Source organism: Sorex araneus, chromosome 1 (assembly GCF_027595985.1).
Source record: "Sorex araneus isolate mSorAra2 chromosome 1, mSorAra2.pri, whole genome shotgun sequence".
Classification (NCBI taxonomy): domain Eukaryota; kingdom Metazoa; phylum Chordata; class Mammalia; order Eulipotyphla; family Soricidae; genus Sorex; species Sorex araneus.
The window spans coordinates 421653033-421679087 of record NC_073302.1 but is presented as its reverse complement, the minus strand read 5'-3'; the positions used below and the strand labels follow the sequence as shown (position 1 = coordinate 421679087).

General features: G+C 37.7%; 1 protein-coding gene across 1 annotated transcript in view; it reads right to left on the bottom strand.

The window, feature by feature from the left end:
• Window positions 1–16357: 16357 nt before the first annotated feature.
• The window catches only part of ASB15 (ankyrin repeat and SOCS box containing 15), a 30223-nt gene continuing 20525 nt past the window's right edge, over window positions 16358–26055 (bottom strand). Inside the window, exons 7-10 of the mRNA XM_004602047.2 lie at window positions 23718–23889; window positions 21407–21977; window positions 20747–20900; window positions 16358–16530 (exon numbers count right to left, since the gene is read on the bottom strand). Of these exons, the coding sequence (XP_004602104.2) occupies window positions 16358–16530; window positions 20747–20900; window positions 21407–21977; window positions 23718–23889 (1070 nt within the window). The remainder of the gene's footprint in view (window positions 16531–20746; window positions 20901–21406; window positions 21978–23717; window positions 23890–26055) is intronic.

Genomic DNA, 26055 nt, shown 5'->3' with positions numbered 1-26055 from the left:
CACTCTCTCTCTTTCTATATATACATACACACATACACATATATATACACACACACATATATATACACTCCCTATATATTCTCTCTATATATGTGTATATATACTCTCCATATATATAGTCTTCCAATATAAATTCTCTCTATATATATACATATATACACTCTCCATATATACATATACTATACATATATACTCTCTTTACATATAAATGTGTATATACATACACACATATACACACACATACATGCTTTCTCTTCTCCATCTCTCTTTCTGTATTGGGGCCACCATGGCTATACCTGGTGTTCTGGAACATAGAAGGCATGTGGTACTGGGAATCAACCTCAAGGTTTCACATATGCTAGGCACATGCCCTACCATTTGGGGTTTGGTATACCCTACAAGATTTTTTTAAGATTAGTATTTTTGTCTAAAAGTTATCTTGGGAGAATTATTTTCATGATTTATGATTGGCAATCAGACCCAGACTATTTCCCAGTATATTACAATTCTCTTTTGAAAGTAGATATATTTTTCTCTTTCCAGCATTTTTTTTCCTGGAAATATTTTAATTGTTTATTTAACACACTTTTATCAAGTGCCTTCTGTGTGGGAAGGTACTGTGCTAGAAGCTAGAATTACAAGGAGAGAAGCAGACAGTGATCTGGTTTCACGGATCAGGCTCCTGGGAGAGAGGCAGGGAGCTGGCAATAACACTTCAGTTACAGCTTCTCCAAGGTGTCAAGGAGAGAAGCATCAAAGTAGCAGAGAACATGGGTAGAGTCAGGAAAGGCAGAGGCAGAGAGAGAGAAGCCTCTGAACACATTCACAAAGGTAGAGACAAATTTCTGGTGTTGCTGGCATGAGGACAGGGAGTTAGTGATGTTAGGCAGAAGTTGGCCTTTGGCTCATTTACTATTTTAGATAGACCTGCCTTGGTTTTAGCTCTTTCTCCCTCAACCACTTTCCTCCTTTCTTTCATTTTCTTTTTGCTTTCCCCTGTTCATGCCCACCGCATGGGAAGGTGTTATATTTTTTCAATTTGTAAGATCGTGGCTGGAGCGATAGCACAGTGGGTAGGGCGTTTGCTTTGCACACGACCAACCGGGGTTCAATTCCTTTGTCCTTCTCAGAGAGTCCAGCAAGCTACCAAGAGTATCTCACCCACACAGCAGAGCCTGAAAGCTACCTGTGGCGTATTCGGTATGCCAAAAACAGTTACAACAAGTCTCACAATGGAGACGTTACTGGTGCCCGCTCGAGCAAATCGATGAGCAACAGGATGATAGTAATACAGTGAGGATCATGGCAAGGCATTCTAGACTTTTTTATAATCCGGTGGTAAGTGGAAATCTCTAATAGTACCCCTGGAACTATCATCCATAGCCACGTTACCTTTTTTTTTTTTTTTTTTTTTTTTTTTTGCTTTTTGGGTCACACCCAGCGATGCACAGATGTACAGGGATTACTCTTAGCTCTGCAGTCAGGAATTACCCCTGGCAGTGGTCAAGGGACCATATGGGATGCTGGGAATTAAACTTAGGTCGGCCGCATGCAAGACAAACAACCTACTCACTGTGCTATTGCTCCAGCCCTACATGTTGCTTCTTTAAATAGGCAAAATTTCAACCAAGTGTCCTAATCTTAAAGAGTACTGAACCAGAGAAAAATTCGCCAAACAGCATTTCCAAAAATCAGCAACAGAGATTCTATCAGCATATCTGATATTTTAATAAAGACCATTTATAGGCAGTGATCATAAACCTCCTATTCCCACTTATAACTTAGTCGCTACTCCAACTGGACTTTCCATCTAGATGGACAGATAGAAATGGCATATGTGGCTTGTATTCTTTTGACTGTCAGTTTCACTGGTTGAGAGATTCATTGTTTTCTTTAATAACCCACAAATTTCCAGGAAAAAAAATGGGCAACCACAGAATCCCTCAGATTTTGAAATATTTGTAACAGTATTCCTATTGACTGTACAAAATGGTACCTAAAACATACTCTTTTTCCAGGTCTAAATCTTGAATTTCTTTCTCTTGACCTTCTCTGTTTTACCCCAAGAATCCACATTTCTGGAAATAGCATCCCATCCACCTAGACACAGAAGTCTCTGTTCTCTGTGATGCTTTCACTCACGAGCATAGACAGAGTGTTACAAGTCTTGATTCCTCTCTTCTAAACAGCCCTGGATTCCTGTTGCTTTCCTAACCGTTTTCTTCTAATCTCAACAGAACTCTACGAAGCTGTTTCTATTTTCTTGAATGACCACAGCATTGGTGAGTAGTTTACATGATGCATTATAGGCTGGCTTTTTTTTTTCTTTTTCAAAAGTGCAGCTATAGTTAGAATGACTTCTGAAAACTATAAGCATTATCATATCACTCTCAGCCTAGCACCCTTGGATGGCTTCCTTTATCCTCCACACAATCTGGTTCAGTTTCAGAGAACTCTGATCCCTTGAAGAGCAGGCCCTGCCCACAACTTCAGCCTCAGCTTGAGTTGCTTGATTTAAGTCTCTCACTTGATCCACATTGAATTTCAGAACTTTCAGTCTTGCTCCACCCTCAAACCACTGTGTGTGTGTGTGTGTGTGTGTGTGTGTGTGTGTGTGTGTGCGCGCGCGCATGCGCGCATGTGCGCATGTGTTCCTTCTTTTGCATGGAAGACCTTTGTCTCTATATCTTGTTCAGGCCTTAAGTATTCCTCCTGTGTAAAAAGAAAGAAAGTTTTCAGGTCAGGAGTGACAGGACAGCAAGTAAGGCTTTTTTGCCTTCCAATTGCTGACTTAGGTTCAATTCCAGGCATCCCATATGGTCACTTGAGCCTGCCAGGAGTGATTCATGAGTGCCGAGCCAGAGTAACCTTTGAGCATCTCTGGGTGTTGTCCCCAAACAAAAGCAAGTCAAGACAAAAACGAAAGAACCTTGTGATTGATGTTCACAAACAGTTTAGTTCTCAGATCACTCTATGTGACAATCTATCTGGGGTTGCTTATTTATAACTTATTTGTACCTTATGAGGAAAGGTGTTTAAGGAAAGTGAATATGTTGTCTCCTTTCTTTTTCTTTAAGAAAGTGATTGTGTAATCACTTTCCAGAAAATCTACTTTTAAAAAAACAAAAACATCTCTTTGCTACTATTAAGAATAGTTGATTCAGGAGCTGGAGAGATAGTACAGCAGGTAAGGTCCTTGCCTTGCATGCAGCCAATCTGGGTTCAATCTGCAGCACAACATATGGTCTTCTGAACACAAAGCTAGGAGTAAGCCCTGAGCACCACTAGATGTGGCCCCCAAACAAAACAAAATCAAAACAAACAAACAAAAATAAATAAATGAATTGCAAGGTAGGCTGCAGTAGATTAAGTCTGAAGATTATACAGTGTTGATAGCTTCCTTCAGAATAACAATCATCATCGTCATCCCGTTGATCAATTTTCTTGAGCGGTCTCAGTAATGTCTCCATTCGTCCTAGCTCTGAGATTTTAGAAGCCTCTCTTTACTCGTTCTTCCCAACAGTACCCCATTGGAAGCTCTTTCAGGGTCAGAGGAATGAGACCCATCATTATTACTGGTTTTGGCATATGAATATGCCACAAGGAGTTTGCCAGGCTCTCCCATGCGGGCAGGAAACTCTCGGTAGCTTGCCAGGTTTTCCAGAGGGAGAACTAGGCTATAATATGTCTTCTGGGAACTTGGTTTTATAGTCTCTGAATGTTGTTTCTCATTATTAAAACATAATTAAAACATATAGTTTATAATAAAACTCAAGGAGAAAATGTGTAATTTGTAAAAAACCAAAATTCACTAAGCAGAAATTTAGAAATTATCATATAAGAATATATTGATGGATGGCAATATTGAGCTATTAATTTTGAGAGTGTGTATCCTACTTATTTCCTCTTTACTAAAATATGAACGTAGACAATGAAAGAGAAATAGTATGCAAGCAAACAAGACATGTTATCAGTCTGTTCCAAAGAAGGAAAAATTCTTTCTTATAGAAATTTTCCAAAATTTCAAATTCAAAGTATCCATCTGTTGATTTATTATATATTAGGGATTAAGATTTTCACTGAGCCTATGTTCAAATTTAGCATTTTAAGTGTTTTCAAGAAAAAGAGAAGTATTATGTACTAAGAACTAAGTACATGATGGACTCAAAAACAATGCAAAGTTATATAAATTAAATGAGTTATGAATAGGAGAATATTTTATATGAAAATAATATGCCAAGTTACTAGGTGATTTGAGTGACTTTTTTTGAGCTCCTTTAGCAGTTGACCCTAAATGCTTAGAGAAATGCTGTTTGTAACCTGGATTTCCACCATCAATACTTCTCTACTAGAAAAACCCCAACAGTCACAGGGACCTGGAAGCTCATACTCTGGTCAAGCTGCCTTGAAGAGTGGCCCCTAAATTAAGGAGTGAGCCCAATAGTCACAAAGTGTTTATCATGTTAGTCTTTTATGTGGTGGGGCACACCCAGCTATACCTAGGGACACTCCTGGCTCTGTACTCAGGGATTATTCCTGGTGTCTTGGGGGACCATATGGAGTGCCAGGGAGTGAACCTGAGTTATCTCTCAGGTCCCATGAATATCTTTCTTCCTTATTTAAATATTCCTCATTTTCTTATGAGAAAATATGGGATTATTTGATAGCTAGTCATTTGTAAAATGGGGAAAATAAAAATTCTGACTCTCCCAAATGTCAAAACTATTTACAGTTAGTAAGCTGCTTCTGTAACTTATAACTATAACTTCTCTCTAACCCATTTTTTTTAAATTTGTTAAGACTTATTCAGGCCAGAGAGACAGTACCGCAGATAAGGCACTTGCCTTACACAGGGCCAGCTGGGTTCCATCCCTAGCACCCTGTATGGTCTCCTGAACCAGTCAGGAGTAAATGAAAAAAAAAATGAGAGTGAGAGTCAGTCAGACAGACAGACAGGCAGACAGAGACAAAGAGACAGAGAGAGAGATATAGAAAAAATATTCAGTTTCTCTCACTGTACAGGCAGAAGGCTCCTGTGCTGGATTGAACCTGTTTCCTACTGTCATGGAAGGATTTGATATTTGACCTTTTCTACAGATGGGATGGTTTGCGGTAAGGCTGCTGAACTAACATCATGACCCCTAAGGAAATTAAGCTTCCGACTTGACACAATCTGTCTGCTGGGAACTTCTCAGATAGCTGGAAAGAGGCTCCCAGGGGGGGAATGTCAGGGAAAGGTCAAGCTTTGCACAGACAACAACCCAACAGGCCGCAGGGATCAGATGAGAACTGGCATCATCCTTATCAAGGCTCACCCTCAGGCTTGGCAGCCACGCACGCCTCCCCAGTTATGCCAGCGTGTGCTAGTGAGCATGACTCAAATTTAATATTATTAGAGTATAATATCAATATTCTTAGAGTTATTTACAGCAGCACCTTGCAATTATATAGCATCTATAACTTAGAAATACATTTGCAAAAGTGCCAAGCAGTCTAATGTAGTAATGCGATCTGTTTAATCCTTGCGTACAGCTATCACTCAGTCCCTGTGAGGGAACACCTGATGAAATAGATACTCTTCTATTTTATAAAGGATGAAAATAAATTATGAGGTTCTTGGCAGTTTAAAAAAAATCTTTTTAAGTAAACCCAGTAGGCACGTGATGAATATAGTTATATCCCGTAAGTACAAACCACGTTTTCTACTGTTATTTGCTAGTCTATCATTTTAAGATGTCCTAAAGTTAAAGACAGGTGGAATGCAAGGCAAAATTTTCCCCAATGTATTGGGGTTAAAATACAGGCTTGCAACATGCAAGAAATATACTCACTGAACACATCCCAGACCCCATATAAACTCTTACCCCAAAGACAGAATTATATTTTTTTCTTTTTGGGTCACACCTGGCAATGCACAGGGGTAATTCCTGGCTCTGCACTCAGCGGTGCTCAGGGGACCATATGGGATGCTGGGAATCAAACCCAGATAGGCCACGTGCAAGGCAAACGCCCTACCCGCTGTGCTATCGCTCCAGCCCCAAGACAGAATTTTTTAAATAAAGTACCTAATGTTTTCCCTTTTGTGTATAGTAGGTTTAATTGTCCATGTTGAGCCAATTCAAACAAGCAAAAATACGTCCCCTGAAAGCAAATGGAATGAGAAACAGATAATGTTAAAAACTGTAAAGACAACAACATTATTTCCAGGTAGAGCTCAAGAATTACAAGTGAATAGTTAAATAGGTGATTATACTGCAAATCATGAATAATTTCCCACTCATAAAGAGTAAGATGAGTATGTGTACAGTCTATACAAGTTGTTATGAGCCTGGCCAGGAAAACAGCGCAGAGAAAGATAATGTCTCAGGCTCTGCACTTCATTCATCCTTACACCACAGCAAACACATCTGTCCAAAATTGTACAATCAACTCATAGAGTTATAACAAAATTAACTGAAATAAATGAAAGTCTCCTGTCTTCTGGGCACTTCAAATAAAATTTCCTTTATGAAAACTGTTCATGACGTCAATTAAGACAACTCTCGTGTCTTGCAGGGATATGGCAATGTGAAGGATAGAAAATGTCTGGTCCTCTTGTGAAGAGGGCAGAAAGGCAAATTCAGTTACAAGACAGGAAAATGGAGACCAGGTTTGCCCAATAATGGGGCAGTTAGTCTAGAGAGTTGATACCTGGTTACTGAACACTATTTTTTTTTTTACTGACCACTTTCATTTGCAATTTTATCACAAAAATCTTCAGCACAGTCTTTTCACAAAGACTCAAACTTCCTCACTGACCTTTCTTTCTGTAGTTCCCCTGTGTTCTAGCTCCTTAGTCTTTGAATGTTTGCCTTCTCTCATTTTCTCTGGCAGTGGTTTCCAACCACTGTTCCCTGTTTCTGTTCTCATTTGTGCAACCCCCAGGGTATTCAGGGGTGTTTCAAAAGGCCTCTCCCATTGGCAATGAGGTTCCTTGCAAATTCATGCCCTTAATAGAACAGAGGACATTCGTTTTTAGCTCTCCATTCTGATTTTCTATGTTCACTTTATACATAATTACAATGGAGGGTGGGAAAGACATATTACAAGGAGCATGAAAACATCAGAGCTTGGTAGTGCAAACTGCATTTGTCTGGGTTGAGGGACTGGAAGATTGGTGAAGGTAGCAAGCATCTTGCTGCCCTTGAATGCTGTGTCATCATCTGCGTTTAGTGGTCTTATCAGCAATGCGAAACTAGTAAGCCATGTGCTGCTAGCAAGGAACCCAGTGCTTTACTCTGAGCCAGCTGATTCTGTGGCTAGGTTCGGTCCACACTGCAAGTCAAATTGTAAACACAGCATCACCTTCAGTGCTCCTTGTATTCGTCTTTTAAAAAAAAGTGATTTCTTTACTTGTAGTTTAAACACAGTAAATTCACTATTCTTAAATGTAAAGTTTGATTCTTTTCAGTGAATTGACTGTGTTATGTAACAATCACTACAAACCATCTTAAGAGAATTTCTGCAAAGAAGATCTCTATAACCATATGCCGTCAACCTAAGTTTTTGCCCACCAGGCAACCATGCATGTACTTTCTGTCTCTATATATTTATCTTGTCTGGACAGTTTATACAAATGGAGTAATAAATAGTGGTTTTGTTTCTGATTTCCTTCATTTACCTTGATGTTTTTGAGGTTCATCCAGGTTGAACTGATACGTTGCCAAACAATATTTCCTTACATGAAGATGAAATAGTGTGTTGTCTGTTCCCCATTTGATGGACATTGGATTATTTCCACTTCTTTAGGACAATGAACTATGACCGTCTAATCTAAACTGAAACTGATAGTGTGGAAAGAACTTGGGATCTGAGGTCAGGAGTTCTAGGCTTAGACCTCGCTCTGGGATTGACTATCTCAGTGAACTGTAAAACAGATTTTCTTATAGATAGAGTGAAGGTGATTAACAGTTTCTCTGCCCTTCTCCTAGAGTACTGTAAAAATCAAGTGAGATAATATCTGTGGAATGCTTTGTGAACCTAAGGTCCAGGGCAAAGGAAGGCATGGTTTTGGGGGGTTGGAGAGAATAGTCCAATGGGGCAGGTGCTTGCCTTGCACATGGCTGACCTGGGTTCTATCCCTGGAATGGCATGTGGGTGCCTGAGCCAGCCAGGAGTGAGTCCTGAATGCAGAAGCCGGGAGTAAGCTTTGTGTACCCCTTAGTGTGGCTCAAAACTAAAAAAAAAAAAAAAAAAAAAAAAAACCCAAAACAGAAGATGTGATTTTTAAAGTAGCCTTAATAGAACATATTAAAACAAATCAGATGTTCTCAAGATTGTTCCCATATACATAGAATAAAATCTTGAATTATTAAAATCTTGAACAATCTTGAACTATTGAATTAATCTTGAAATATAGAAATATTTATTATTTTTTCCTATAGGCCTTGAGTTCTAAACATCTTTCTCTTCACATAGTTATAATTTTAAATAGTTTAAGTATTCTACCTCTCTTAAATCTCTTAAGGGGTTATATTTTAATATTAGTTTTTGAGGGTTATCTGATCTGATTTATTCTTTTTCTTTTTTCAAGCTAGTTTTTGTATTAAACAATGTTTCCAGTTTTTTTAAAAAAAATTAAGTAACAAAAGCTTTATATTTACTGTTAAATAAGCAGCCTTATTTCCTTGGAGGAAGACTTCAGATATGTTAGAATCACTCTAGGAAGTCAGTATCATCAAGTATACTTAAAGCTCAGATTTATAAGAGCATTCTCCATGCCACAGATTCAAGTTAGCCTCTTGGGTAAATTGTAAGTCCCCAATTTTAATAGAGTTGGGTTCAGGTTAAGGTACTCAGATGAGTTAAGTCTTAGGAAATGTTGATTTTACTCAAAGGTGATTAAAATGGCCACTGCACTGAAAAAATATTGATTAAATTGAGGTAAAAAAATCTTTAGAAGTATCCAGATACTTTGAAACAGAAGTTATTGACCACTGAATCTTCCACTTTAGTAATCTGACTTCCACAAAGCATTAAAAAAAAATAGCTTTCTTGAGAAACCAATACAGAGTTTGCAGAGAAAGAACCAGTTACTGGTGTCTCTTACTAACTCAGTCCGTGGGTAAGTGTCCCATTTTGTGTACTCTGGGCTGTCTCCTTTATCTAACAGCATAGTTGCTTCCAAGAGGATTTATCCTAAACCTCATTGAGAGGTCTTGAAATGGAAGACTTTCAAAGTCAGAGAAACGGCTGTTCCCAGTTTACTGGTGTCAGAAGCACAGAATGTGAGAGCTGTCAAGTGCCTCTGATGGAATCACTGCCCAGTCCAGCATCAGAACTTAGGCGCTCCCAGTGCTCAGACTCAAGTTACTAGACTGTCTCCTTCGGAAAACAGCAAATCCCCAAACATCTCTAGCATTCCCTGAGGTTACAAAACACAAGTCACTGAAGTCAAATACATCTATTCCTCCTACACATCTTCTTCACTGAGAAACCCTTTCTATACAAGAAAACTGATAACAACGTTCTAATAAGCAAAACAAATGTGGGTTGTACATGCCAGGGACAACTGTCTGTTTTTGTTTTTTTCTGTAAAATTTCCCAACATTATTATACTTGAGTGAGGTGCATCAAGATCTCTGACTGACGTGTCATATTTTCTTATCCGTATTTGACAATTGATAGACTTGTACCATAATGTCCCTTTGTTTTGCAATTCTGCCTTGGAAATGGACACGATGTAATAATAACAGAGGCATAAGCTTTCCATGCAATGCATTTACTACGAGTGTTAATACACTGATCTCATTCCTATTTATAATCAAGTCACTGGTAATTGCTATAATCTGCTTCAAACTGAGGTCTTATATACAGTAGGTGATGTCCTTTATTTAGGAGTGTTTGGGTCACACCTGCTAGTGCTGGGGGCTTACTCCCCCCGCTGTGCTCAGTCATTGCCTGAGGGACTCAGGGACCATATGCAGTGCTGGGAATTGAATCAGGGTTGGCTACATGCAAGGCAAATACCTTCACCCTTGTACCATCTCTCTAGTTTTTATTTTGTGCTAATATGGCATGGCTAATATATTACAATAACATATGCATGCAAATTGCATGCATATATCTGCATATATAAATATGGACATATATATAGATGAAGTGTTTTATTTTTCTCATAAATAACTTGAAGTAGTTTAGAGTTTCCATATGTCTTAAAGAATTTGCAGTTTGCTGGGGCTGGAGAGATAGGAGAGGTTAGCTACGACACCCTTAGAGGTGGCTGACTTGGGTTTGAGCCCCAGCATCCTATCTGGTTCCCTGAGCACTTCCAGGAGTAATTCCCAAATGTAGAGCCAGGAATTACCCCTGAGCCTAGCTGGATGGGGCCCAGAAACAGAAAAAAAATGCAAAATAAAAATTTTCAATTTTCAGGCTTGATAGATAGTAAGGCGGAGGGGATAAGTTATTTGCCTTGTTTGTGGTTTTTCCCAGTTTGATGCCTGGTATCAACACAAATCTTCTCTCAAACACTCCTAGCATCGCTCTTGAGCAGAGACAGGAATATTCCGTGATCACTGCAAGTGTGCAGTTCCCCAATATATTAAATTTAAAAAATTTTCTGATTTGGGAGGTAATTATATAAATGAGAGGTTGGTGAGTTAAAAATCAGAATTTGAAGAGAAATGTCTCATGAATGTTCACTAACCAAATTTAAATGTGTTCTCTTCATTACAAAAGACTATTCTTTCCACATAGTTTGATATTTTCTGACACAAATATACTGGTTTTTCAAAAGCCTGTATCAGGGCCAGAGCCATAGAATAGTGGGTAGAGCACTTGCCTTGCATCAAAAGTAAACCCTGAGCACCTAAGGAGGGAGGGAGGAAGGAAGGAAGGAAGAAAAGAATGAAGGAAGGAAGGAAGGAAGGAAGGAAGGAAGGAAGGAAGGAGGAAGGAAGGAAGGAAGGAAGGAAGGAAGGAAGGAAGGAAGGAAGGAAGGAGGAAGGAAGGAAGGAAGGAAGGAAGAAGGAAGGAAGGAAGGAAGGAGGAAGGAAGGAAGGAAGGAAGGAAGGAAGGAAGGAAGGAAGGAGGAAGGAAGGAAGGAAGGAAGGAAGGAAGGGAGGAAGGCAGGAAGGAGGAAGGAAGGAGGAAGGAAGAAGGAAGAAAGAAAGGAAGGAAGGAAGGAGGAAGGAAGGAAGGAAGGAAGGAAGGAAGGAGGAAGGAAGGAAGGAGGAAGGAAGGAAGGAAGGAAGGAGGAAGGAAGAAAGGAGGAAGGAAGAAAGGAAGGAAGGAACGAAGGAGGAAGGAAGGAAGGAAGGAAGGAAGGAAGGAAGGAAGGAAGGAAGGAAGGAAGGAAGGAAGGAAGGAAGGAGGGAGGGAGGGAGGGAGGGAGGGAGGAAGGAAGGAAGGAAGGAAGGAAGGAAGGAAGGAAGGAAGGAAGGAAGGAAGGAAGGAAGGAAGGAAGGAAGGAAGGAGTAAAATGAAATAAATGATGAAATATCCTGGTTGAAAGGAGTTTTATTTATAACTATTTGCAGTATCTTTACATAATCACTTTCACACTTGCACTTTCATCACTGTGAGAAACTTCTGACTTGATAGAATGACCAAACTATATTCCTCAGAGGCTATAATGGACTTATTGAATAAGTTTATTTCCTTTTTATGCATATTTTTTCTTTCTCATTTTTCAATTAGGCACCATTATTTATAATACCATTAATAATAAGAGAACTGGGTATGAAATGTTCCACCACCAAACCCACCACCAGAATATCAGTGTCCCTCCCCAGTGCCTCAAGTTTCCCTCCCTCCCCTCAGCGCACTCTTCTGACCAATTCAGTTCTATTAAGCAACTCCTAAGTTATGCTACTATTTGCCATTTTTCATTAACTTATTATATATTTTTATATTCCACTTATGAGAAAGGCAGTTCTATATTTGTCCCTTTCCCCTTGACTGACTTTACTCAACATATTTATTTCAATCCACCTCGCAGCAAATTGCAATAATTTCATCTTTTCTTAGAGCCAAGTAAGATTCTGTATCTATTTATATGTATCCCTATAGATATAGACATAGAGATGTCTATATACATCTCTATACCTGTATATCTATATCTATATAGATAAATATGTACCCCAGGGTTTGTTTGTTTTGATTTTTTAATTTTTGTGATACCCAACTGTGCTCAGGGCTTATTTCTGGCTTTGTGCTCAGGGGTCACTCCTAGTAGGGCTTGGGGATCATATGGAGTGCCATGGATTGAACCCGGGTTGGCCACATGAAAAGTAAATGCCCTACCTGCTTTATTATCACTCTGGCCCCAGAGATTTCTTTTCTTTAAAACCTATTCAACTGTTCTTAGGCATTTGGTTTGTTTTCAAATCTTGGCTACTTTGAATAGCACTGTTATGAACTTAGGAAAGCAAGTATCTTTTTCAAAGTATCATCTTCAGGAGGGATGCCAAGAAGTGATATGGCTGAGTCATAAAGAAGCTCAGATCTTAATTTTGAGAATTTATACTGTTTTCCATGGAAGTCAAAATATATGAGATTTCTACTAACAGTGGATTAGAACATTCCTTGCTAGCACTGGTTGTTTCTATTTTCCTGATGTGTTCCAATCTCACTGGTGTGGGTTGATATCTTATTTTTTTATTTGCATTTATTGAAATATTTTTAAGTTGGAAATATTAATAATATTTAAAGATGACTTCCTGAAAAAAATGATACAAAACTCACTCAAGTGAGTGTTCATATCTTTCTTTCTACCTGTACTCTTTATATTATGAAGGACAAAATATTTAAAGAACAAAACAGCAATGGACATCGTGGTAGCATAAAAAGGTGTCATCAAAACTCTATCATGTTGATTCCATAGTGGTGTAACAGGCACCACTGATAGTGGTGGTGGGATTGGTGTTGAAATACCTGTAACAAAACATCATGAACAACTTTGTAAACCACAGTGTTTAAATAAAGTGTAGGGGATAGGGGAACAGGTAATACTGTGGAATGTTTGACTCCTCCAGCAATATAAGGCTAATAAGGGAAGTAACAACTCTTTCCCTCTCTGAGATTAAGTGACATTTTCTAGGAGAAACCGTCCTAATTGGATAAAAATGAATGTTTCTTACTATCCAGCCCCTCAAAAACACTGCTAGAAAACTTTAAAATGTGGTAAGATGAAGATAAAACTGATATAGTATACAGACTCAGTTTGGATATTTAAAGTTTATTTAGTATCCAAAGTATCTTGGAATGTTCACAAGAACACTTGAACAAAAAGGCAAAATTCTCATTCACTTAACATCAGAAGTATCACAGAGCAGTTTTACAACTTCTTTGCTATTTTTTAATTTTAGATTAGTATTCATTTATAGAATGAATACTAATCTAAATCTGTGTTTTAGCCTCAACTATAAACACAGAGCAATCAAAAATTTTATACATAAACATTGTAGTTCAAATTAAGTTCATTACAGTTTAATAATATAAAATGTATACCAACCAGAGGTTATAAGAGGTTATACTATAACCCTAATTGTACAGCCCTAATCTTGCATATCAACACATTGAAGCCAGCATATACTATTGGTGACTTACTTGAAAGTGGTTTAGCTAACACAAATTGCAGCACTGGTGCGAATGTGTTAGTGTTTTAGAGATAACTAAAAATTTTACAAAACAGTAAGATCTTATTATTGTAAAACTGCAGTCACTCAAAAATTACAGCTGGGTGCAGCAGTCAGATGAAAACACAGACGCCTAGAACATAACATGAGTCCCAGGCTGCAGGCAACATTTAAGCTGACATTTGTAGGAGTGTGGTTGATCTGATGAAAAGTATAAGGAGGAGAGAGAAGATTTCAGAAAGAGGTTGTGGGGGAGCAATGCGAAGACCCAAGGGTGAAAGAGAACATAGTCTAGTTTACAGTCTAGTGATTTTAAATGAAAAGACACCTCAGAGAATTGTTGAACAAGAAATGATTTTTTTTTACGCATTTCTGAGTGGGGAAATTAAGTCTGTGCACTAAATCTTTCAAAGCGAAAACCGTTCCATGTTAATAACTCAGTTTGAGGGTCATCTTCTTTTCTGACACTGAAGCGGCCTCTCTTTTATCCAGTGATAATGACGCTAATGTTTTCTATGTATTCGTGCAGTTGATAGGCTGTAAAATCTAAAAATCTGAGGTGCTTCGTTAGTGCAGTAGGTCACATAAAAAAAAATCTAAACATATGGGAATCCCCGCCAAAAGAATAAACAAACTACTTAGCATTGTTTAATATGATTAAGGGTGAGTGGGAAGAGAGACAGCAAGTGAGGAAGCTCAAGAGAAAAGCAAGAAGATAGACCATGAAGGGCCATGCACAAACATGGACTTTATCCCAAGAGTCATGGGAATGACTGCAAATCAGGGAAGTGAAATTGCACTTATACTTGTAAAAAATCAGCCCTGGGATGACATGTGTCAAATGCATGTTTGGTGGCATAAGACATCAGGGAGGAAAGCTGATTAGTGCCCAGTGCTTAGCCAGGAAAAAGATCACACCTGAAATTAGGGCCAAATCAGTGAGGCTTTAGGAAAGATTACTGCAGGAGATAACCTTACCAGGACTTGGTGATGTGTTACAATGGGCAAGGAAAAAATAGCTTTCAGTCAAGGCTGGTGTCCAGGTTTTTGTCTCAGGAACCAGAATTAGTAACTGTGTGATGGAGCTACAGAACATAAGAAAAAGGATTCTTCTGGGGGAAAGGAAGTGAGCTCATTAGGGAATCTCTCTGTGATTAAAGATCGATTAGGCAAACTGCCTACATGGGGTCAAGCACATAAGAGAAAGAACAGTTTTTCAGATATAAAATTTATATCCAACAGTAGAGCACTGTAACACTGTTGTCCTGCTGTTCATCAATTTGCTCGAGCGGGCACTAGTAACGTCTCCACTGTGAGACTTGTTACTGTTTTTGGAATCTCGAATACGCCACGTTTAGTTTGCCAGGCTCTGCAGTGTGAGCAGGATACTCTGGGTAGCTTGCTGGGTTCTCTGAGAGGGTCGGAGGAATCGAACCTGGGTTGGCCGTGTGCAAGGCAAACGCCCTACCCGCTGTTCTATCACTCCAGTATTGATATAGTAATTGAAATCATGGACATGGATGAACTCCCCCTCACCCCCACAAATATAATATATTTAAGAAGAAAATCGGGCCTAGGCCATTTTTGGAAAAAGCTGGCAGGAGATAAGCAATGTCAAAAGAAGACAGAGATAGGCAGGGAGGTGAGAGAAGACGTAAGAGAGAAAGGCTTTACACAAATTAAGGGAAGACCATTTCCGGGAGAGAGTAGGCATAACCATTTCCGGGAGAGAGTAGGCAAAGGTGTCAAGGGCTGCAGAAATCATTTGAAAGAAAAGAATGAAATTAGCAACAAGGAGGGTTAAGGACTCTGAGAAAGGCAGTGGAGAAGGAAGTGGGGTCACAGCAGGTAAACCACCAGGCAGGAAGTTCTTTTACTTAAGGTGACTAAAACGGAAAGGAGAGGAATGAGCCAGCAACTGGTTGGAAGTAGAGATTTGAGAAAGAGGCTTTTTTTTTAATGAAAATAGGAGAGGCTTGGGGTCCGAGAGGGAGAGGGCACAGTGGGCAGGTCATTTGTCTTGGACCAACGGACCTGGTTCAATCCCTGGCATCCCATATGGTCCCCAGAGCCTCGCCAAGAGTAAGCCCTACCTTATTATTTTTTAATTTTTTTTACGAAAGAAAGAAGGTAAGAAATAGAAAGTAGAAAAATAGCACAGGCTTGCTCATTGATACTACAGAGATTGTTGAAAGACTTGTTGCAAGTGCAGATAATCAACTGAAATTCAGATACATATTGTCACTGTCACTGTCATCCCGTTGCTCATTGATTTGTTGAGCGGGCACCAGTAACATCTCTCATCGGGAGACTTATTGTTACTGTTTTTGGCATATCCAATACGCACAGGTAGCTTACCAGGTTCTGCCGTGCGGGCTCCATAGTCTCGGTAGCTTGCCGGGCTCTCCGAGAGGGGCAGAGGAATCGAACATGGGTTGACCGCGTGAAAGGCGAATACCCAACCGCTGTGCTATCGCTCCAGCCCATACATATTGTAAAATAACTTAAAAGATTAAAATATAGAAATATTTTAAAAGGTAGAGTCTTTAAAATCTTTATAATATAATTCATGTACTATAAATATAAAATTCTTTAGACGGTGTTTCCACAATCTAGCTATAACACTCCCAATGTATTCAAGTACATTTAAGAATGTAATGTGATTGATACCAAGCAATTCTCCAAGGAAATCTTAATTTAAGATATTTTAAGATTATATTTTAAATATTATTCTTAAATTATGGCAGTTTTAGCCCTTGTCCATAGAGATCATACTCTTTAAATAAGAGGTATCTTTGAATAATTGGTGGTAGAGCAAGTTTATCCATGGAGGCTGGGTGGTGGAGGCGCTGAAGTCCCAGACATCTTCGAATTTTTAACCGACACAAATGCTTCAATGAGCAAGGATTCTCTACAATGAAAAGGTCAGACAAAGGATAAAAATTAGTACCAGTGAACTGATCTATAATATACAGACTAGCTTTTGAAGAAATATTGTGTCATCCTGAAAACCAAGTATGCACAATGTAGCAGTCAGTGACATCAAATGAGTCAGTATTGTATTAAAGCATTCCAGGCCAATACCCTAGAAGGCAAGTTCCATGAAAGTATTTCAACTCTCTGAGTCCGAAGTGAATCTGTTTTTTTATGTTTGTTTTTTTTTTTTTTTTTTGCTTTTTGGGTCACACGTGTGGGGTAAGTCTTGCCTCTGCACTCAGGAATTACCCCTCTCGGTGCTCAGGGGACCATATGGGATGCTGGGAATCGAACCTGGGTCTGCTGCGTGCAAGGCAAATACCCTATCCACTGTGCTATTGCTCTAGCCCCAGGAAATCTGTTTTATAGTGGGCATTCAACTAGATTATGTTAGAGGAGTGAATGGATTTAAAAAAAAAATTCAAAGCTTGCCTAGGAGATAGTTCAGGGGGTATCAAGCCCAAGGCCCTGGTTCATTTCCTGGCACTAAAATGCTCCCCAGAGTTGCTGATGTGACCCCTATAAAAATAAAGAAAGAGCTTTGCATGTATCAATTTCTGAGTTTGATCTCCAGAAACACACACACACACATACACCACTTTAAAAATAAAAATATTAAAAAGAAAACAAATACTCATACCTCTCATACATTTTTTATAATTAGATGCTATAGAGACATTATTCTTTCATTTTTTTGGTGCTTTTTGGGCCACACCTGGTTGTGCTCAGGGATTACTGTTCATGAGTTCAGGGGACCATATATTGTGCTAGTGATTGAATCCAGGCTGGCCACGTGCAAGACACGCACTCTGCCATTGAACTATCTCTTAGAGCCCAGACATCATTCTTTACTTCCTTTCTCTCCGACCAATCTTTCTGATAAGCAATTAACATATGATTCAGAAGAGCCCTTATTTCCATAACACAATCTTGGTTTCTCTCAGTGTCTAATACTTAATAATAATATGTGTATAGATAGATATAGATTTTAAATATACAAAATTTAATCAACTATCTGGTGTTAGCCTTTGTTTTCACCTTATACTTCAATTATAATACAGTTCTAATCACTGGCTTAGATTTGAGAACTGGATGCAGCTGGTATGAGATTCTGGCTCTGACACTTAGCATTTGTGTGACCTTGAACGAGTTATTTAGCCTCCAGGATCTCAATATGCCCACCTGTGACATGTGTATAACAATACCTCCCTAAAGGGTTATTTGAAGACCAAACAGATTAATTCATGTAAGGTATTACAAAAGTGTTTATTATCCTGGGACAGTTAAATAATGGGAACCATTATTGGATTCAGTAATAAAATAATATTTCTATTATATTTGAGATTATAAACATTTAAATAACCTTTTCTTAAAGTTTGTTTCAAAATCACTGAGGAAAAAATATTTATGAAAATAGGTTGGATAAACCTGTGCTTTAAAAACTTAACATTTCAATTTCTTCCCTAAAAATATACAGCTTGGAAAACACAAATGATACTTAGAGGAATCCTGACATCCAGTGGTTAATCTTACTCATAGCAATTAACAATCAAACTTTCCCTGACAAAAAATATTTGACTATACAAGGAAAAGCTTCCTATTTTTATTCCTACTTGGGTTGCGTTTCTAAAGGAGTAAGAACCAGTTGTACTTTTGAAAACAAGGAAAATTAATTTTCAAGTAGAATCAGATTCTATGCAATTTATAAGAAGCAGAGTGACGCTAGAAAGAGAACCTATTTTGAAATGAGACAGATTTAAATCTTTGCTTTGCTCTTTATTATTTATCTAACTTTTAGAAATTATGTACCTAACAGAAGGCTTAAGATTTTGTTTCCCTTATAATCTCGGAATTGGTTTTGATCTTGAGATTACCCTTGACTCCAAAGTACAGAAAGGAAAAGAACAACGGAAGGGAAGAAATCGAGGGGGTAAGGCAAAAGTAAGAGGCAGAGACAAACTGAAGTTGGTAAGGCGGGGGCAGGGACCAATGGCCTTGGGCCCATCGGTAGTATAGGTATATATCCACAAAAACCTAACTTTAAAATATGCCTGTCAGGGACTGCAGCAACAGTACAGAGGGTAGGGTGCTTGCCTTATACAGGGTCAGGCTGGGTTCTGGTATCCCATATGGTCTTTGAGCCTGGCCAGGAATCATCCCTGAGCATGGAGTTAGGAATGAGCTCTGAGCCCTGTGGGTATGACCCAAAGTTTGAAAATAAGAAAGAGAAAGAGAGAGGTGTCTATCAAAGAGGTTGGTGGTGGGGGATGGATGGGTATGGGAGATGGGACAGAACCTGGGGACACTGGTGGACTGGTGGAGGGAAGTTGACACTGGTTCTGGGATGGTGCTGGAAAAGTTGAGTATGCCTAAAACTCAACTGTGAATAATTTTGTAAATCATGGTGTCTTCATAAAATAAATACCGTTGGCACTGTCTAGTGCATGCTTCCAGATTTTCTATTTGTATAGAAATTTGTCCCTTTCATGATCATCCTTTGTTGGTGTAAACATCATCCATTTCAACTCAACCTTTTTGGAAAACAGTATGGAGATGTCACAAGTGCATAGTTTCATAAATTATTATATTATCAGGTGTACATCTTTAACTACTTCCTACATCATAAATAGAACTTCCCTGCCACAATTCATCCCAATTTTCTTTCCATCCCTACCAAATAAATAACTGTTACTCTGATTTGCACAGTAATCACTTCCTTTAGAACCTTGTTATCCAAGTGTGCTGTCTGTACATTACAGTATCAGCAATAATTTCTAAAAAAAATTGGTGAACTTTAAGTGTGTTTTAATCTGTAAACTATCTCCATTCCCTTCTCTTCCTTTTTATAAATCTGAAGAACTTTAATTCTCTGTAGTAATCTCCCACAGCCTGAATTTTGCTGACTGCACTTTTATGACAGTTTCCTACCTCACTGTCTTCTCTCTTTCTTATGTTTTGATATATGTTTTTATAGACTTGACTGGATTCAAGTTTGATCTCTTTAACAAGACTATAATTTGTTCTGTGTTTTAAAGAGTTATATAGTTTGGCATAAGCAACAATTGATGTTCAATAACTATATTCTATGCTTATAGGAGATTGCAGTATCTAATTATATCTTTTTACTTCTTTTAATTTGGAAGACTTTTATAAAAAATATGCTTTTGCTCATGTGTTCTTTGATTATGAATGGCAAAAACAATATAAAGAGGAATAAATGTTTGAGTCTTCTAGAAAGTTTTAAGATAAAATCCTTTGTACTTATCATCCTCTGGAACTAAATCATTGCAAAGTATATTTTAAAACATTTAGTTGACTTTACTTAATTGAAATAATTAGCTGTTTGAAAGTCTAATTATTTTTCCAGCTTTGGCCAGTGAACACCTCTTCAAGTTGACTCTTAGGTTTTTAAATTTGTTTTTATTTAAATAATATTGAATTATAACTATAATTTCTAATGCTACACAATTAAACTTTAATCAGGGAATAAAAATGTCTACCTGCCTGGGGCTGGAGCGATAGCACAGCGGGTAGGGCGTTTGCCTTGCACGCGGCCGACCCGGGTTCGAATCCCAGCATCCCATATGGTCCCCTGAGCACTGCCAGGAGTAATTCCTGAGTGTAGAACCAGGAGAAACCCCTGTGCATCGCCGGGTGTGACCCAAAAAGCAAAAAAAAAAAAAAAAAAAAAAAAAAAAATGTCTACCTGCCTGTAATACAAATTTTTGATGGTTGGAGTTTTTTAGTGAGAGAGAGTGTTATCAAAAAAAAAAGCTAATTTATCCATTCACTCATTTACTAAATGTTTATTTAATATTTACTGTTATTAGACATTATGCTAAACCTTAAGAATATGTAAATAATCAAAATAATCTCTGCCCACACAGAAATTACAGCCTACAAATATTGTAATATTACAGAAGTTAGATCCTTTAAAGCATTAGTTCTACTCAGAATAATGTAGTTATGGTACATCTCATTATATAGTTAAAGAGTTTAAAGTATTAAGAAAAGAAAAATTATAGTCTTACACCAAGGGAAACATTAAGATTAATATTTAAAAAACCCAAATAATGTAGAATGTGAATGAGATATAAATTTCCCCTATAGACTTTTTATTAAAAGTTGTTGAGGGAATGTTGTATATTTACCTAGTATCTGACGAATTTCTGGCCATTCTTTCAGTACTTCAAGAGCAGATTTCAGTTTCGCACAGAGAGGGACATAATCCATGTAATCTATTAAAATCCGAATAACGCTGCCTACCAAGTGTTTCATCCAAGGAACTGTAATAAACTCACAAAACTGAGAGAATTGATAAAATTTAATTTTGCATCACTTTGATTATATCATATGATATTCAATTTTAAATGAAAATTACTATCATTGACTTCATAGGAAATAAAGGTGCTCTCATGGTGCTGAACAAAAATTAAAATAAGTTCTTTGCTTGCTCATGTGAAACTTTGAATCTTAAAGGTTTTGGTTCAAAAAACTGTATTTGCGTGGGTCTGATGTGGCTATAGTCAACACAAGCAGGGAAGAATCATGCCTTTCTCCATCAAACCCCTAGAGGTACCAATTAAGGATGCTATTAATTACATACATTTTCACTTTTTTTTGCATTATTTCCCATTAAAGAGAAAGTAAATGTCACCTTTTTTATGTCTAATTATACTTATACACCCATATTATTGGCCAATAAAAGTTCAAGAAGAAGAAAAAAAGTTGATTTTTTAATTTTGTTATAACCCCAAATGAATGAAATGTAGGATGATTACTAGTATGAAATGTAAAAGACTCGAGCTCACCGGGTTATCTTTTATTATACAAGATGTCCATCCAGGCAATTCCTCTTCCTCTATCTCGGACCAGACAAATGTATTTCCAAAGATGTCCCCGTGCATGCAATCAAAGCACATCTCCACTTGATAGCCATTATTCAGCAACAGCCTCATCATTACCTCATCATTTAGGGCATATTGAATGGCACTGGGAAAACGAGTGTCATTCACATGCATAAAATAACAGTTGACATTTGCTCCATGGGAAAGAAGCAGCCGGACAATTTCATGATTATTAGCCCTTACTGCCACTAGCAGACAGTTGAGGGGATCTAGGTTTGGGTTTGCACCTGCAGTCAGAAGAACTTCTGTGCATTGGATATCGTTATTTGAAACAGCAAAATATAGTGCGGTCTTTCTGTTATCATCGTAGTTCTCAGATATGTGGTCAGCAAGCAGGACGTTAACATCGAAGCCATTTTCAATGAGCAGTTCGAGGCACTGAACATTTTGTCCATCAGCTGCTGAGTGAACCGGTGTTAACCCACTTTTCTGGATTGCATTTTTAGATGTTACTGGAATAAGATATTTCAGGGCACTAAAATAAAATCAAATACCCACACAAAACAATGAAAATTAAGAAATTAAATAAACTATTTTCCTTACTAGATATATAATTATAGTTTTCATTTCCAATGTTTTTTTCTAGATGACCTACAAAACCAACCTTTGTCCACTAATTTGCCACTTTTTTTTGGTTTTTATTTAGCTCCCATTAGCAACATTCCTGGAATGCATACTGGATCTTTGATCCTAGAGTTGTAACTATTCAATTATTCTCTGCATCCTCTAATTTTATTATGAACAACATAATATTTATCAGAAATGAATGTCATATAATGAAATATATAAAAGCCAATTTTATACCACCTAAGATTGCTTCATAATCTTGAACCTTATCACATGAGGTTAGCACTGGAAGTGACCGTAAACATCACTTAGTCCAACTTCTTCATTTAACAGAAAAGCAATATAAAAACTGGAGAGGTAAAATGACTTGTCCAAAGTCCCAAAATTACTGGACAAGGGCTGGAACTTAGGTCTGATTTTTAAATCTTCATTTATTACCTCCCTTTTAATGCTTTCTAAGCATTCTATCACTGTAGGTTGTGCATTAAATTATATATAATTTGCAACTGAATAGATAGCTATAAGTCCTTATTATTATGTCAGCCTTTCTTTTTTTTTAGGGGAGAAGTGGGTTTGGGCCACACTCAATTGTGCTCAGGACTTACTCCTGGCTTTAAATTCAGGGGTAACTCTTGGAGGGCTTAAGGGACCATATGAATTGCTGGAGATCAAACTTGGGTCAGCAGCATGCAAGGAAAGCACTCTATCTGCTACACTATCACTCCAACCCAGTTCTGTCAGCCTTCTGTCCAACTGAGCTAGTTTGTACAGCTTAGGCTTCTAAAGACCTGTGAGAAACAGTTGTGAATTTCACACTTGTCTGAACAACTAGACATGTATAAGAGCCACAAGCAAGAATAACTTGATCTCTTGTGCCTAATTCAGAGCTACCATGTGTGAATTTATGAACACTGGGAACAAATCCAGGTAAACTTTAACAACATGTCACTTAGCGTCAATTATGCGTCATTGCTTACTTAACTTTGCCAATGTGGCCACTATAAGTGATAAAGCCAATTTTAAAGTCTCTGAACTTATGAAATATATTTAATTGTCCCAAATCATTCTTACACTGTGCACCATTTAATAGAGTATTATAGACTACTGCTAATGCATTGATTGTGGCATTTCTTGTGATATAAAATCTATCTAATATTTATTTTAAATAAAAAACCCTAAACTTAAAATAAAAATTCCCATAAGAATAAATTTGACACTAAACTATAATAACCTTAAGTTTTCGTAAATAATCTTAGTAATATTGATAGTATTCCCTCATATTTTTACTTTGCTTTGCTAAAGTTTTTAAAGGGTAAAAATTTTTAAAAATTGTATGTTTTCATTCTGTATACATTTTAAATGTTAGATAGAAAGTCACACCTGGGTACTTGCACAGAATTCTAACTTTCCTCCAAAAAAGAAACTAGATTATAAAAAGCAGTATATATTTAATGCAGAAATTGTATGCCTTTTTCTTTATGTTTGGAAACATATACAGAAAAAAGAACATTTTTCAAACTATGTATATAAAACGTGGACATTTTGCTTATTTCTTTTTGGATTGAGGGTATACAGAGATTTGTTATTTTGTATAGGCCACATTTGCATTTTTCAAATTAAAACAATTAACCTGTGATGCACTACTTACAGATAATGTCCTTCATAAGCAGCTCGGTGTATGGGAAGATGTCCTGCTCTGTTAGGTACATTTCCACTTCCTCCATATTCTAGCAAGAGCGAAATGCAGTCAGGGTTGCCCCCTCCTGCTGCCTCAAAGAGCACAGATGCCCCGTCATCAGCCAAAGCAAACACATCACCTCCTGACAGCAAAAAGCACATGGCATGGTGACAACTGGATGGATTGTCAAGATAATTCTCTAAAGAAAAAACTTGTTTCATTTTTCTGGTCAGGATTTAAAAGCATAGGATTAAGAACTTCTATGTTTACAATATTTTTAATATGATGCATCATGTTTTGTTTTATTAGAAAGTTACGTGAATCATAAGAACATTTGAGAAATCAACAAGTCAATTTCCATGATCAACGAAATGCTTCCAGGACAGGGTACTTATTGGTTAGGTTGCTAAACTTAAAAACAAGTTAACTCTTGATTTCATTTCAACAATTACTTATAAACTATTTCTTGTGTGCAAAGAACCCTCTGTGTGTGAACACAGAGAAGACCCTAAGCTGAGTAAGCCTACCTTGAGAAGTTCAGAGAGTAAACATGAAAAAAATAATCATCAAAGCACACAGACTGTATCCCACTGTAATGTGCAACATCCAAATTAAGCATGAATTTGGACAATATTTATATTAAAAAGTTAGGCTTTTGCTCTCTGGCGCCTGATCAAGTAGCTTTTCGACCATGATCCCAGAGACTCAGAAACAAATCTCAGAACCCAGTGGCTTTGGGCAGAAATCCCTCCAGATTTAATGATTAAAATTCCAGAATTCCAAAATCGTGCAACATCATATGCTACTCATAATCAGCAATAGAAAACAAAGTGTCCAATGTTGCCTTTTTGGCAGATCTAAGTGTTGGGGGAAAATCTCAAATAACAGTGGTGGGTCGTGTCAAAATATTGAATGTAATCAAAGTAGAGAGAAAGTAATGTGGAAATCATTGGAAAGAAAGGGAGGGTGTGTGTGTGGGGTATACTGGGGGTTTTGGTGGTGGAAAATGTGTATTGGTGAAGGGACAGGTGTTTCATCATTGTATGACCGAGACTTAAACCCAAAAGTTTTATAACTGCTCTCACGGTGATTCAACAAATTAATAAAATAAAATAAAATAAAAAATTTCTTGAAAATAAAAAATAAAGTTAGGTTACTTTAAATTATAGCTCTGCAGCTTAGTTTATGTGAGCATTTAGGGAAGCTATTACATTCTGTGATCCTATTCTTTCATCTGCTAAAAAAGCTAATAGAGTTATGCCATTATGCTTATTTGATAAATAAAGTGAAACTTTTGGTTGTGAGTCTTCAAAATTGTTGTTTTCTTTCTCATAAATGGTTCTTGGGAATCATGGTTCTAGGCTTTACTTATAGATGAGGAAATTTTAAAAGTTTAAGTAACTAGGCTAGCTATCATCAAACAATAACTTGAATAAACTTAAAATTAGGTCTTTTGGGGCTGGAGCAATAGCACAGTGGGTAGGGCGTTTGCCTTGCATGTGGCCGACCCGGGTTAGATTCCCAGCATCCCATATGGTCCCCTGAGCACCGCCAGGGATAATTACTGAGTGCAGAGCCAGGAGTAACCCCTGTGCATCGCCAGGTGTGATCCAAAAAGAAAAGAAAAGCATTAGGTCTCCTAATTTATGATTCTGTAGATATTTAAAGACTTGGAGAGCAACAACATAATCTACTGGAAAGAATTAGTTCAGACTTTTGGTGGGCTGAACCTTAAGAGCTTGAATTATTGTGACAAGTAGTAAGTATTTGAGATATGGGTAAGGAACTGAATGAACTCCAGGTAGTTTGAATGAGAAGTGTGCTTGGAAATGGTCCAGTTTGGCTGGAGTGCAGGGTAAATGTTGGAAGTAGTGAGGTATAAGCCTGGAAAACAATTCAGGATGATGCAGTAGGAAACTGTAAATGGTTCCGTAGGTACCAGGAGTCACTGAGAAATTTTTTAGTGTCTTACACAGTTTAAGCTGTCCTTTAGGAAAGGATCCAGGTTTCACTATATATTTTCCAACGTCTAGTCTGAAAACCAGGATTGCTGAGAAGTGATTGCTCTGGGCTTGGAAAGAAATGGGGAAGCCAACCACAGAGGGTTGCAAGGTAATAAAAGGTGAGAGATACACTATAGTTATCAGCCATTGACTGGATTTAGACAAGAATGTAAATATGGAATTGGACGTTAATCTAAGGTTCCTGTCTTGGTTCAAAGGAATTATTATATTAAAAGTGTGCAAGAGAGAAATTCGGTCTGGGAGTATGGAAGCCTGATGAGTCACTCATGTGAAAATGAGGCTGT